The 13,384-nt window shown below is 44.9% G+C and overlaps 1 protein-coding gene across 5 annotated transcripts in view; it reads right to left on the bottom strand.

The window, feature by feature from the left end:
• Positions 1–226: 226 nt before the first annotated feature.
• Positions 227–13,384, bottom strand: part of KIZ (kizuna centrosomal protein) — an 89,001-nt gene continuing 75,843 nt past the window's right edge. For all 5 annotated transcript variants that reach the window (XM_065921325.1, XM_065921328.1, XM_065921327.1 and 2 more), the window contains 3 exons: positions 11,522–11,618; positions 787–830; positions 227–366 (listed from right to left, as the gene is read on the bottom strand). In XM_065921325.1, the coding sequence (XP_065777397.1) occupies positions 299–366; positions 787–830; positions 11,522–11,618 (209 nt within the window). In that variant the 3' untranslated portion in view covers positions 227–298. The remainder of the gene's footprint in view (positions 367–786; positions 831–11,521; positions 11,619–13,384) is intronic.

Genomic DNA, 13,384 nt, shown 5'->3' with positions numbered 1-13,384 from the left:
CAGAGAAACCAACTGGGTTTTGATGGGCACTGTATTCATCACTGTGCTTTTTGATAATGCTTCAAAACAAATATGCCACTTTATATTTACATCATGAAATTTCACTGGGATAACAATATGGTCCCTAAGATTGTTAGGGACCAACTTTTCATGTTACAACAATTAGAAAACTTAAAAAGGCACATTCATTTTGGACATCACGTCTCAACACAGGGACTTAGCTTGTTTGAAGGCTTTATTTCTAACAGATATTACAGCTTATAAGTCATAAATATCATCAAAATCATTGGTGGATGTGTTATAGTATCTTGGGACGTAAAGCAGCTTCGATTTCTGAGTTGCTCTCATCAGATTCGCTCCAGAAGCCTGGAAGAGAAAACCAGAGAGCAGCTCAGCATCTGTACGGTCTGATTGGCTCGACTTCACCCGCCCTGCCCACAAAGGGCTCCCTGGGGACCCCAGGTGGTGCCTGGGAGCAGATGTGCCCGGAGCACAGGTCAGGATCCCTGGCAAACCCACACCTGCAAGAGAAAACGCTGTGCGCTGTGGCCCCTGGCCACAGGAGAAGCCTCCGGGTCCTTCCCGGGGAGAAGCCTCCTGTTCTCGGGAGAAGCCTCCTGTTCTCAGGAGAAGCCCTGGGTCCCTCCAGCGAGACCTGCGGGGTCCATGAGCAGGCTCTACACCCCCTCATATCTCCTTTAAGGGTGCAAATGACACCACACGTCACAAACCACCCTTCTAGTTAAAACACAAAATGAGAGTCCGGTCTCCAACTGTTTCTCTTACCTTTAGACTCTAAGTTGGTAGTTAGCATCCCTTCATTTTCATGCCTGTAAAATAAAGAAATAGAATCTAAATTTTGAAAAAAAGATAATAGTTTTACAAGGAGTAAGTGAGGAAAGAGGCACTTGTTACTCACTGGGAGGCCAGAAAGTTAAACTCCCTGAGTTTTAAAAGCAGAAAGCAAGTGTCAGGGTCCCCTTGGCCGAGAGGCACCTACTGATGCTCTCTGGTGGAAGGGTCGCAGGAGCCTTGGTCTCACGCTCGCTGGGAAGGCTTCTGGGTGGGAGGCAAGAGGCAGGCCCGGGGGCACACAAGAGGGCACAACTCATCACTGCCAGTCCAGCTGGAAGTAGATGACCCAGGAACAGCGAGAAGTCAGTCAGGAGGTTACAAAACTTACCTCCATCAAGCCAGTGATACCAACACTCCATCGTTTAACAAGGAGTTCAGAATCAACTGTGTGTGCTTAATTAAGGACACTGACTCCTGGTGGAGAAAAACTCAAGTGTCCTGTCACCTGTGTTCAGGTTTCTGTGTGTCACACATGTGAAAATGTGAGGGTTCATGGATGCATCTGACGCTGGATGACATGCTTATCGAAGTCGCTGGCCCGAGAAGCTGGCTCTGTGAGAGGCGGTTCCCACCTCCATCACCTTCTCTGGGGCTTTCCCAATTGTCATGCATGTGAGAGTCATCTCTGGGAGCACCATCCAAGCTTTAAATTACACTTAAATTCTTTAAGGTTCATACTAAATGGTCAAGGGGATATTAAACAAACAGTCGCTTGTGTATGGCTTGACATTCCGATGTTTTTCTCACGTTTCTGTTGAAGTGTTCCCTCGAGTTTACATTTGGAGATCATTCCATGAGGGCGGATTCTGGCCTTTAGCTGGGAAGAGGGCTGAGAAAAGACCACTGTGCAGCAGTGAGGCTGCTCTCTCAGTGGGACCCTGGCCCTGCTGACTCAGGAAACCCTGGGGACTCCCCTCTGTTCCTTTGGGCTAACCGAGGGCTTGAAAATCTGCCTTCTGCCATGGCTTCCATAATTTACATTTTTTCCCCCAGAAAAGAAGCTCCATGAAGGCATAATTTTCTAGGCTCAACATCTGTCAATGTTCCCTTTAAACTTGGTGCCTGTTTCTTTGCTTTGAGATATAGCTGATATACAGTATTATATGTTACATTTATACAACACAGTGATTCACAATTTTGAAAGGTTATATTCCATTCATAATTATAAAATGTTGGCTATATTCCCTCTGTTGTACAATAAAACCTGTACCTCTTAATCTCCTCCAGTAGCCTGCCCTACTGGTAACCACTAGTTTGTTCATTGTATCTTTTGAAAAATTCTTATTGGAGTATAGTTGATTTAGAACTTCATATTAGTTTCTGTTGTATAGCAAAGTGAATCAGTTATATACATACCTCCACTCTTTTTATTTATTTAAAAACTTTTATTTTTTGGCTGTGCTGGGTCTTAGTGGCAGCACGTGAGATCTTCAGTCTTCACTGTTCTTTAGTTGAGGAGTTCTTTAGTTGTGGCACGTGGACTTTTAGTTGAGGTATGTGGGAACTAGTTCCCTGGCCAGGGATTAAACCTGGGCCCCTGGCACTGGAAGCACCAAGTCTTACCTACAGGACCACTGGGGAAGTTCCTAACCACCCTTTTTTAGATTCTTTTCCCAGATAGGTCGTTAACAGGTTATTGACTAGAGTCCCCTATGCTATACAGTAGGTCCTTGATAGCGTTCTCTGTGTCTATGAGCCTGTTTTTTCATTACATGCACTGGTTTATTGTATTTTTTAGATTCCACATTAAGGGATATCATACAGTATTTTTCTTTGACTTACTTCACTTAGTGTAAAATCCTTCAAGTCCACCGATGTTGTTGTAAATGATAAAATTTCATCCTTTTTGTGGCTGAGCAGTGTTTCATTGTACATAGAGACCACATCTTCTTTATCCACTCATCTGCTGATGGGTCCTTAGGTTACTTCCATATCTTGGCAACATCAGGGTGCATATATCATTTCAAATAGTATTTTCATTTCTTTCAGATATATACCCAAGAGTGGAATTGATGGGTTATATGATAGCTCTATTTTTAGTTTTTTTGAGAAACCGCCATACTGTTTTCTACAGTGGCTGCACCAATTTACATTCCCACCAATGTATGAAGTGTTACCTTTTCTCTACAGTCTCACAAATATTTGTTATTTGTGGTCTTTTATAAGGATGGCCATTCTGACCTCTTTGTGGTTTTGATCAGCATTTCTCTAACAATTAGCAATGTGAAGCATCTTTCTATGTTCTTATTGATCATCTCCATGTCCCTGAAAAAAAACTGTCTATTTGGGTCTTCTGCCCATTTTTTAGTTGGTTTTCTTTTTTAATATTTAGCTGTATGAGCCCTTTATTTATTTTTGATATTAACCCTTTATCAGTCATATCATTAGCAAATATTTCCGCCTAGTCTGTAGACTGTCTTTCGGTTTGTCAATGGTTTCCTCTCCTGTGCAAAAGTTTTTAAGTCTAATTAGGTTCCATTCATTTTTTTTTTTAGGTTCCATTTACTTTTGCTTTTATTTCCTTTGCTTTAGGAGACAGATCCCCCCAAAAAATTGTTGTGGGTTGTGTCTACTATCTATCTGGCTCCCACTTCATGAGGACATGGGGCTCACTGTGGGGCGGGGGTCAGCAGATATAACGATGCTATAAAGATGCAGAGAGAGGCTAATTTGCCAGTTGATATTCAAATAATAAGAGCCACCTGGCTGGCGGGGGGCTGGCAGGAGCACTACAGGGAGGAATAAGAGAACAAGTGGATGATGGGGTAGGTGGTGGTGTGGCTGCAAGATCCCAGGGAAGCAAGGCGCCCCCTGGATTCTACTGTGACAGCTGGAACGGATTTCCAGGCCAGGGCAAGACAAGGGCACAGAGGCAGGTAAGCACACACCAGGTCCTTACAGCCTGGTCTCTGCTCTGAGCTCCACACTCATGTCCAGAGCTCACTGGCTGGCTCTACTTGGCTGTCTCCAAAGCATCTCATGGCCAGCACGCCAGTCAGCATGTTCACTCACAACCAAACTCATGCTTCTCCACCAAACCTGGGCCCTTTTCTTGTTTTGGCCAACGGCACCCCAAGCCTCGATTCCCTCCCAACCCTTTGCAACTCCTCTGCCCTCCAACACCCAATCAGTCACTAGGTCCTACCAAGCTCACCTCCCTGCACTTCTCAAGTCCTCCCTCGTCCCCTACCCACTGGCACTGCTACGACTTGGTTGGCCAAGGTAGCATCTCTTACCTGCCTTTTAACAGCCCCTAACTGGTGACACCACATCCACCTCGTTCCCTCCAGCCCACTTTCCACTCGGCAGTAAGAATGAGCTTTTGAAACACAACTCTGATTACTCTGCCTCTCTGCGGAAAACGAAAATTCTTCAATGCCTTCCCATTGCTTTTGGCAAAAGAAGCCTGAACAGCACCTCCAAGGTTAATGCCTAGACTTCATCGGGCTTCCTGCTATAGCCTCCCCACTCCCTTCACCCCATCCTCCATCCCCAAGTTTTCATCAAATTTGCTCTTTCACAGCCATATCTGTTACAAACTGACATGTGACTGCCCTTAGGCTGTCAGCTCCATGAGAACATCCACTATACCTGTTTCAGTCCCCTGGGTACCCAGTGTCCAGCCCTTAGCAGGTGCTCAGTAATACATGCAGAAGGAACAGAAAAAGTGAAAGTGAAGTCACTCAGTCATGTCCGACTCTTTGAGACCCCAAGGACTGTAGCCTACCAGGCTCCTCCGTCCATGGGATTTTCCAGGCAAGAGTACTGGAGTGGGTTGCCATTTCCTTCTCCAGGGGATCTTCCCAACCCAGGGATCGAACCTGGGTATCCCACATTGTAAGCAGAAGCTTTACCATCTGAGCCACAGCCTCAATAATCACAGGGCCTTGCCTAAAGGCACTTGATCAATATTTGATGTTAGATTATTTAATCTGCATGTTTCTATTTCTATGTGAGTTCATATTAGGTTGTTCAAGTGTCTACCCAGAAACATATTTCAGAACTAAACACCTGTGTTCACCAAGGAAGGTGGAAGATGCTTCTGGATGTTTCCAACACCATTCTCACCCCTTAGGAGCAAGTATTTTTCCCTTTGGGAAGTCATCCCTGCAAGTCAACGTGACACTCAATGCAAGGTTGTTTTTTTATTACACGTGATTTGTAGGGTCAACATTTCTTTCTCTGGGTTACATCTAACGTCTAAAGCTAAGTCAAGGCCAATGGGGATGGTGTGAGAAATCTCCTGGGTGTAGACAGAGCCATATTATGTGGCTATTACCATAAGTGAGAGAAAAACCCAAACCAAACACACTCCCAAAAGCAAGAGTTCAGGTTACAGGCCATGGGCTAGGTCCCTGCGTTCCATCAGATGTAATGCATCTGGACCCCGACAGCCTGAACCTCCCCGACGGTGTGGACGTTACCTCTCCAGTCTGTGTGGCAGAAGCAGCAAAGGTGAGCTGTGGGGGGTAAACGGCGCAGGTGTGTGGTCTCGGTCAACTACTCTACTCTGGCCACGGCACAGAGACAGCCAGGGCGGTATGTGAGCTAGTGGATGTGGCTGTGTTCTGCTCAAACTTCACGTTGAGACGCCGAAACTTGAATTTCATATAACTTTCAGGTGTCAGGCAGCTTTATTCTTCTTTGGATTTTTCTCAACTGTTAAAAAATGTAAAACTTCTCTCAGCCTGCAGGCTACACCCAGAACCAGGCAGAGGCCCAGGGCTGGGTCCACTGAGGCCTTCATGAAGCAGGGCCATCACCTGATGCCCAGGCAGTAAACCAGGGAGTCCACCCTCCCAGGCCTCGTAGGTGACTCTTGCAGTCCAAGAGGGTAGGGTCTGTGGGTTTTTTTTTTTTTCCCCCTAGAAGTACACCACTAGACTGGAGATCCTATTTCCAAACAGAGCTCTTTCAGGTAAGACACCAGGAGAGCTGATTAGATTAGGGTGTGATCACGCCCCACTGGTCTCATTCTAACAGGACAGTGTCTCCGCACAGTGTCGCAGCAGGGTGGCACCGCCCCCTCTGCACAGCGAGCACCATGTGCCCACCGGTCAACATTCCACCACTCTGGCTTCATCGCATGTCTTCCCTCTGTCTGTCCATCAAGCCATCTCAGTTTCCCATGTTGTTTATACATTCCCTTGCTGTTGATAAGGGATTAGAACACACGACTGGGACAACTCTCATCAAAATCACTTTTGTTCTCAGCCCTGCTACATGTAGGAAGCTAAGGTTGCCCAGCGTCTTAAATAGCAGGTCTTATTCTAAGCACAGCATCTCGTGAGCACCTAGGATGTGATCCTGCTGACATGGGTACTAGAGAAAACAGCCAAAATTGAGAGCGTCGACTATTCATGTTATATGAACAAAAGGTAATAACATTGCTAGAAAGAGTCTACATAGTTAACATGAAAGTGAAAGTCACTCTGTCCTGTCCGACTCTTTGCAACTCCATGACTATACAGTCCATGGAATTCTCCAGGTCAAAATACTGGAGTGGGCAGCCTTTCCCTTCTCCAGGGGATCTTCCCAACCCAGGGATCAAACCCAGGTCTCCTGCATTGCAGGCAGATTCTTTACCAGCTGAACTACCAGAGTCAACATAGGTACAAAATGAGGTGGCAAGGACATCTGTAAGGATTCAGGTTTGTGGGGCCAGCAAATAGAGACGAAGGGAGACCTGAAAAACTTATGGGCTCCTAGTGTGTATTAGTCGCTCAGTCGTGTCCGACTCTTTGCGACCCCACGGACTGTAGCCCACCAGGCTCCTTTGTCCACGGGATTCTTCAGGCAAGAGTACTGGAGTGGGTTGCCATTTCCTTCTTCAGGGGATCTTCCCAACCCAGGAATTGACCCTGGGTCTCGCACATTGCAGGCAGATTCTTTACCATCTGAGCCATCAGGGAAGCTCTACAGGTTCCTAAGAGATTCCTTATTAAGTCACACCAGGGTTCATGACAGACTGTGCTTGCAAAGGGTGTCAGGGCTGTCAGGTGCACAGGGTCCCGGGAGGCAGGCCCAGGCTTGGGGCGCGGGGCAGGGGTGGTACAGGCCCCAGGAGCTCCTCGGGGCTGGGGAGGTTCTAACATTAGTACCACACTCTCAACCTCATGGTATCATAGTTTTGAAAGAAAAATGTATGTATAGCCCGTTAACAAACATACACAAGTTACTGTGGCTTTGAGGCCACGTCCATCGAGTTTGGCAGTGAGACTCCGAGGGTCCTGCCAAGAGCTCTGGTGCTGGGGACGATGAGGAAGGGCCCCCCATGGGAAGAGTCCTTGCAGTCCTAGGGTCTGATCAAAAGCCAGCAAAGAATAACTGACTTATGAGAAGATGTGGTCTCTAGACTCTGAATTCTGTAACTTCTAATGAGCTTGACTGCTGGCTAAAATCAGTATTAAAATCTCTCACATAGCATCTTCAGCTAGAATTTTCCTCCAAACAGACATGTTTCTGGAAATATATAAGGCAAAAATACAACTCAGAAACAAAGGAAAAAAAATCCCAAACACCGTGCCAACAAACCACTGTGAATCCTTGATTTTAAATTTTCGAGGTCTGGAGAAGGAAATGGCAACCCACTCCAGTGTTCTTGCCTGGATAATCCCAGGGATGGAGGAGCCTGGTGGGCTGCCGTCTCTGGGGTCGCGCAGAGTTGGACACGACTGAAGCGACTTAGCAGTAGCAGCAGTGAGCTATAGTTGAGTCTTAGTCAAATCATCCCAAATAATGTAGATTAGAATATCTACAATGTATACTTGTTATGAAAACTAAGAGCTCTAAGGCATGTTAAAATGTCTAGCACAGCACCATCTCTTATATAATAGTTGCATAACAAATACCATATTTCCTTTCCCCTTACTGCTACTTAAACTTTCTTCTGAAATTTTAAGTTGTTTACCAAGGTTCACCCGGACTAGACTCTGAGAAAAATCATGATCAGTATAATTTATAAGGTAAAATTACAGCAGAAAAGAAAAAAAAAAAGTGAGTTGTTTTCTGTGAAACTAATGTGAAACTTGAGTTTTAGTCTGTCATGTAGGATAGTGCAAACTAAAAATGATTTGCATGTCCACAAAAATTAAGTAATATAAAATGATGCTAAAATCCAGAGGAATGGAAGTTAATGAAATAGGTTATTTTATTCCTGTTGTAGTCTCTGAGTTTCTTTAGAATCTCTCTGCAATAATAAAGGGTAAAAAGGTAAAAAAAAAATAATAATAAATAAATAAATTTTCGAGGTCTACTGAAGGCGGAGAGCTTTAATTAGACAAAGTCTGAGTGCCCCCTGATGGTCAACCAGGGGCCCTGCAGCAGATGCCATTTTTAGGGGTCAATTTCCTTACTCCATCCCTTCAGCCAATCAAGCAAAGACTCTTCTTTCATGCCATGGCGGGGTGGGGGTGGGGGTAAAGTAGGCGGGCTTATGACGAGAAACATGTGGAATCTTTAGGAAGCTGCTACTTTGGTAGAATTTAAGGAGAATATAGATTTGCTAGGCCAGAGACTGGCGGCTTTTACCCTAGAACCTCGAGGCCATCCAGGAAAACCTCGTGTTTATTTCTCTGGACTACGGGTTCCTTGTGATCTTCAGATTATCCCACGGGAAGTGGCCCCAGGGCCAGGCAAGCAGAGCCAGGAGGGCCCCACTGGAGCACGGCTGCTGCCTGGCGCCCTCCACCGGCCGCTCCCGGGGCCGCAGGGCTGGCCCTGAAAGCCACCCACAGCGGGCCCTGCCAGGGTGGGGCAGCCGGGTGACTTCTGCTACCTTTTCCCCAGGCAATTATGTTACAAGCACACTTCCTTTTCTTTTGGTAAAGGTTATCTCGATCCAGGCAGTAAACTGCAGTTAACGTGGTAGGCGGTTAAAATACACTCCTCGGTTGAATACATGGATCCGGGAGAGTGGAAACGGCTTCCTGGGGAAGGTGGGGCGAGACAATGTTTGCGGAGGAGAGGAAGCTCCGGCATGCACCCCTGAACAAAAGGGGACAAGTGGTCTTTACTCGGAGAACAGCTTCCTATTAGGACTCACTCCTTCGTACATTATGCCTTTCATCCCCACTCAACCACAAAATGATTTTGCTCAGGCAAATACAATGGGAGAAAAGATTTACACTGAAAGAATCTTTAATAATAAACTGTTGCCGATCTGCCTACTTGCCCGTGATTTATAATACAATAAACATCGGATTCTATTACGGCTCAGGCACTGAAGCCGTGGCTCGGGAAAACGGAATATGAAAGCGCAGGGACCCCACCACCATCACAATGAAATGAGCAGGGATAAATGTGCTAAGAGTATCTCTTTGCATCTTTTATAGCTGGTGTGTATTAATCTGTAACGCTTATTAAGAAAGTCATTGCTATGCAAAGCAGCGCCCAATCCCTTTCTCTGGCTTTTCAACAGAGTGCACTGTTTAGCCAATAGGACGGACCCTCTGGCCCTCATTCTGCATTCATCACAGGCAACATTTGCACAATGTATCTCTCAAAGGCGGCTGAAAGGAAGGCCTTAATACTCATGTAAACAACTGCAAACCAATTACTTAATGAATCAGGCCCACACATAATGAGGTGCAGACAAAGAGCTATAAATGCATTTTTGCGCCCAAGCCGCTGCTTTAAAGTAAAATCCCTCAGCTGTAGTTTGGGCTTAACTAGCACATCATAATTATTGTCTCTAGGACATCAGAGGAAGCCATTTTTTTTTTTTTAAAGGTCCAGCAGGGTCTTTTTTTCCTTTTTTTTTTTTTTTGAGGTTGCTCATCAGCTCACTGACAAAATAGAGCAAAGAAGAATTTTTAAAAGTGCTACAACGGCACTGCACTGTTATGTTTATTCTCGAGTACTGGGTTTCGAGACCACTTGTAAAAGCAATAAAGCACGAGGAATGACTGCAGTAAGTGGGGTCCTTAAATGTAAGCCTCTAAGAAATTTCAGTGAATCCAGCCACAAAGAGCGAGCCTGGGGCGGCATATGAACACCAAACCCGGCACAAGAACCAACCGTGACCAACAGTGAGCCAAACCCACACACTTCAAGCCCAGAACTTTCATCACTGGATTATTATCAAGTGTGGAGAACCAAGGGTTCCTTGAAGGACTCTTTTTTTTTTCTCCTTAAAGAGGATGATGTGATCACTTGTAACTTAGGAAATAAATTTCATGCAGAAATGAAGTAATAACAAAAGGCCCCTGCCTCAAACTGAAGGGAAAAGAAGTTTGATTTTATAATGAAATACTGATGCCAGCTGTAAAATGTTAAATGATCAGACTGAGAAAATGTTCTACGGAATCTGACTGCTTTCTGAATGTGTTTAAACATTGCCCAAAGTGGGGAATATATAGGAAAAATTTAAGAATTGTTTTTTTTTTTAGGACCTCTAAAACAAACACTTCTAACAATCTTTAAAAACTAAAGGGATGTATTAAGCCAAGGTTGACATTAATCCCTAAAAACTACCTGTAGAATTTATTCTCTTTTAAAATTCCTTTCAGGAGACCTAGAACTTGAATTTATAGTAAAATCATAAAAATATAATACTTTAAAACTCTTCTTATCCCATAATTCATTATCTCTCACTTCCTTCAAAAACAGACAAAAACGCAGGTATTAAAAATAATAGCTTCTAAAAATTAAATGAGTGATTCCCTAAAATTGAACATATCAAGTTTCTAAAAGCAAGAACTTAATTTCAGAAAATCAACCTCATTTAAATATATTCCAGGTCCTAAAAATACTGTAAGAGTTTTCAAAACACAAATGAAAATGAGATTTTTTTTTCACTGTAAAAATACTACATTTCTAAACAAGTAAATCTTATGGAACATCAGAAATGTAAAATTTCTGTTTTAAAATTTCACTAGGGCAAGTAATTATTTCAAATGTCATCATCTATAGGACATCTTTTAAGGGGAAATGTTGTTGCAAAGGCAATCCTGTATTGTTTGAAACGATATGTCGCCCAAAGCGAAAAGGCAGGTCTGTCATCAGACAGCTGCTTCTACCCCCACCCCACTCGTCTTCCGTGACTCAATGCCACTGCTCGATCAGTATTTTATGTTGATTGCAAAGCTAGCATACAACTCACTTATCACTGCTCCAAAAACTTAGTTTTAAACTACAGTTTACAAAATGTGAAAAGATAAATTTTCATGTTTGAAAATAAGCAAGAAAATATCAGAAAGGGAAATAATAGTCCAGCCCAAATACTTGGTTTAAAAAAAAAAGAGGAATACAAAAACAAATATCCAGCAACTGCTTGTATATATACCCGCTGTCTCCGAAAGAAGAAACAGGCCACTTTATTTCTTTTAAGGCCCTGCGTTCTCTCTCTGCCCTCTCCCGACACCCTCCATTGTGTGGTTTCTAAGCAGCCCTACTGCGAGCAGCTGTAGACGCTAATTTGTGGTTCACTGAGGTGTCAATGGAGTCTTAAACCAAGGAAACAACAGCTGCAAAACAATACCTGGCTCTGGGACAAATATTTTCAAAGGTAGACTAAAGTTTCAACTGTCACTTCAGATAAACAAAACCCAAACCATAATGTTCCATCAAGTCACCCAACAAAATCATGTGCACCAAGAGTTTCACCCTGAGCGGGGTGACATTTCTCATATTGCTGGTGCGATTCAGAAAGGCTCCGCGACTTTACCTTGACAAAGGACTCCCTTTGCTGGATGAAAAACTCGCTTCCGAAGCGATTTTGTGAGTTGTCTTTGTCTGGAATGTCCTGCTGCCGGTTTGCAAACCTGAGAGAAGCAAGCAGAAACGTGCAGTGAGCCTGGCCGCCGTGGGGGTGAAGAAGCCCCAAACTGTTAAACAAGTGTCAGCAGAGAAAGAGCTGTTCACAGAAGGTGAGGCGGGGATGACAGGGAAGGAGTTCCCCTGATAACCTGCTACCGCAGGTGGTTTCCTGTGATACTGACACAGAGTGAGTAGAAAGTGAAGTCGCTCAAACAGCACCATTTGAAATGGCCACAAGGCACGTGCGAGCAGGGTCTCCACGGCGGCCCTAAGCTCTGGACGATTCGTGTTGTGACACTTGGGCAGCGACAGGTCACTGAGACAGTGAGAGGTGGGAACAGTCTCGTGCGTTAACTGGTATTCTAGATGACAGTGCCTGCCCACCCACCTTTAAGCCCTTCTGCCAGACCCTTCACTTTTCCTTCTTGCAGAGGAGAATAAACCTCCGCAGAGAACCATCGAGGCCACTCCTTAACTAGCCTGAAAAGGCTGATGGGGAACACACACTGTCCAGCCCTTTCCCTGGAGCTCGCCGGGGTGATCCCTGACCTCTGCCAGCCCTCAGCCTTGGATGCTTCTGCTACCAGTCTGAGTTTGGCAGTCACCTAAGATCGTGGCTACAGGGTGCATGAGCACTTCCTCAAAAGGCGTGTGCTGTTTTCCTAACCTGTAACCTGCGTGTCTGCTCGTAACCTCTGAGGCAGTGGTTCTGTCAACAAAGTGTCCACGTTCAGCCCTGGACGGTCTGCACCTGCTTAAATGAACTGGGTCTTTTCAGACATGAGAACAAAGTGGCTTCTCGTAGAGACGGGTACACAAACTGACACGTCACATGTCCACAATTCAGTCTGGGGTGGCTCTGAGATTGGTGTGCACGCCCAGCACTGCCTGGGACTGTGTCTGACATTCCCCCCTAAGTGTCTGTTTGATAAAGACATCCTTGAGACAACTGGGAAATCTAAACATGAACTAGGAATTATGTGGTGCTAAGAAATCATTCTTACAGGTGAATTCCAGTGTGCTGGTTTACATAAAAATTAGAGGGAATTTCCCGACAGTCCAGTGGTTAGGGCCCAGTGCTTTCACTACCAAGGGCCCAGGTTTGATCCCTGGTCAGGGAACTAAGATCCCATGAGCCATGCAGCACGTATCCACCCCCCACCCCCAAAATTAGAAAGTTGTTAAAGTAAACTTCCTTCTGTTATTAATCCATTACCTTCACAATAGGAGCTGAAGTGACTTACATTAAAAAATAAAATGTAATAAAGTAAAAACCACTGAAAAATAATAAAAATACAATAATAACATGTAAGAAAACTAAGTGAAAGAGAAAGTCGCTCAGTTGTGTCCGACTCTTTGCGACCCCATGGACTATACAGTTCATGGAATTCTCCAGGCCAGGATACTGGAGTGGGTGGGTAACCTTTCCCTTCAAGAAAACTAAGGAAGACTACAATTAAAACAAAAATCCTGGATTAAAGGAACTACATTTAAGTTTAAAAATTGAGCTTTTATTGGGATTCAGTCTTTTTACTTAAAGGAGCTCAAATCCCCCAGCATTCAGACAAGGGAGACAGCCCGGATGACACACCCCACCGCTGGTTAACAAACTGGAAGGTGTGAGAAGAGAGGGAGTTCGGGGTGTCTCTGATGGCACTGTCATGACACGTCAGGCAGACTCCAAGGGCCCGCAGGCTGTGGGCAGCACACATCCTGGAAGGAAGCTGCTTCCAAAGCCTGCTGTTGACGATGGAGCCGCGGCTCATCCTAA

This window comes from Muntiacus reevesi, chromosome 2, assembly GCF_963930625.1.
Source record: "Muntiacus reevesi chromosome 2, mMunRee1.1, whole genome shotgun sequence".
In the NCBI taxonomy this organism is placed as follows: domain Eukaryota; kingdom Metazoa; phylum Chordata; class Mammalia; order Artiodactyla; family Cervidae; genus Muntiacus; species Muntiacus reevesi.
Note: the sequence above shows the minus strand (reverse complement) of the source record. Positions and strands in the feature narration are given on the sequence as shown.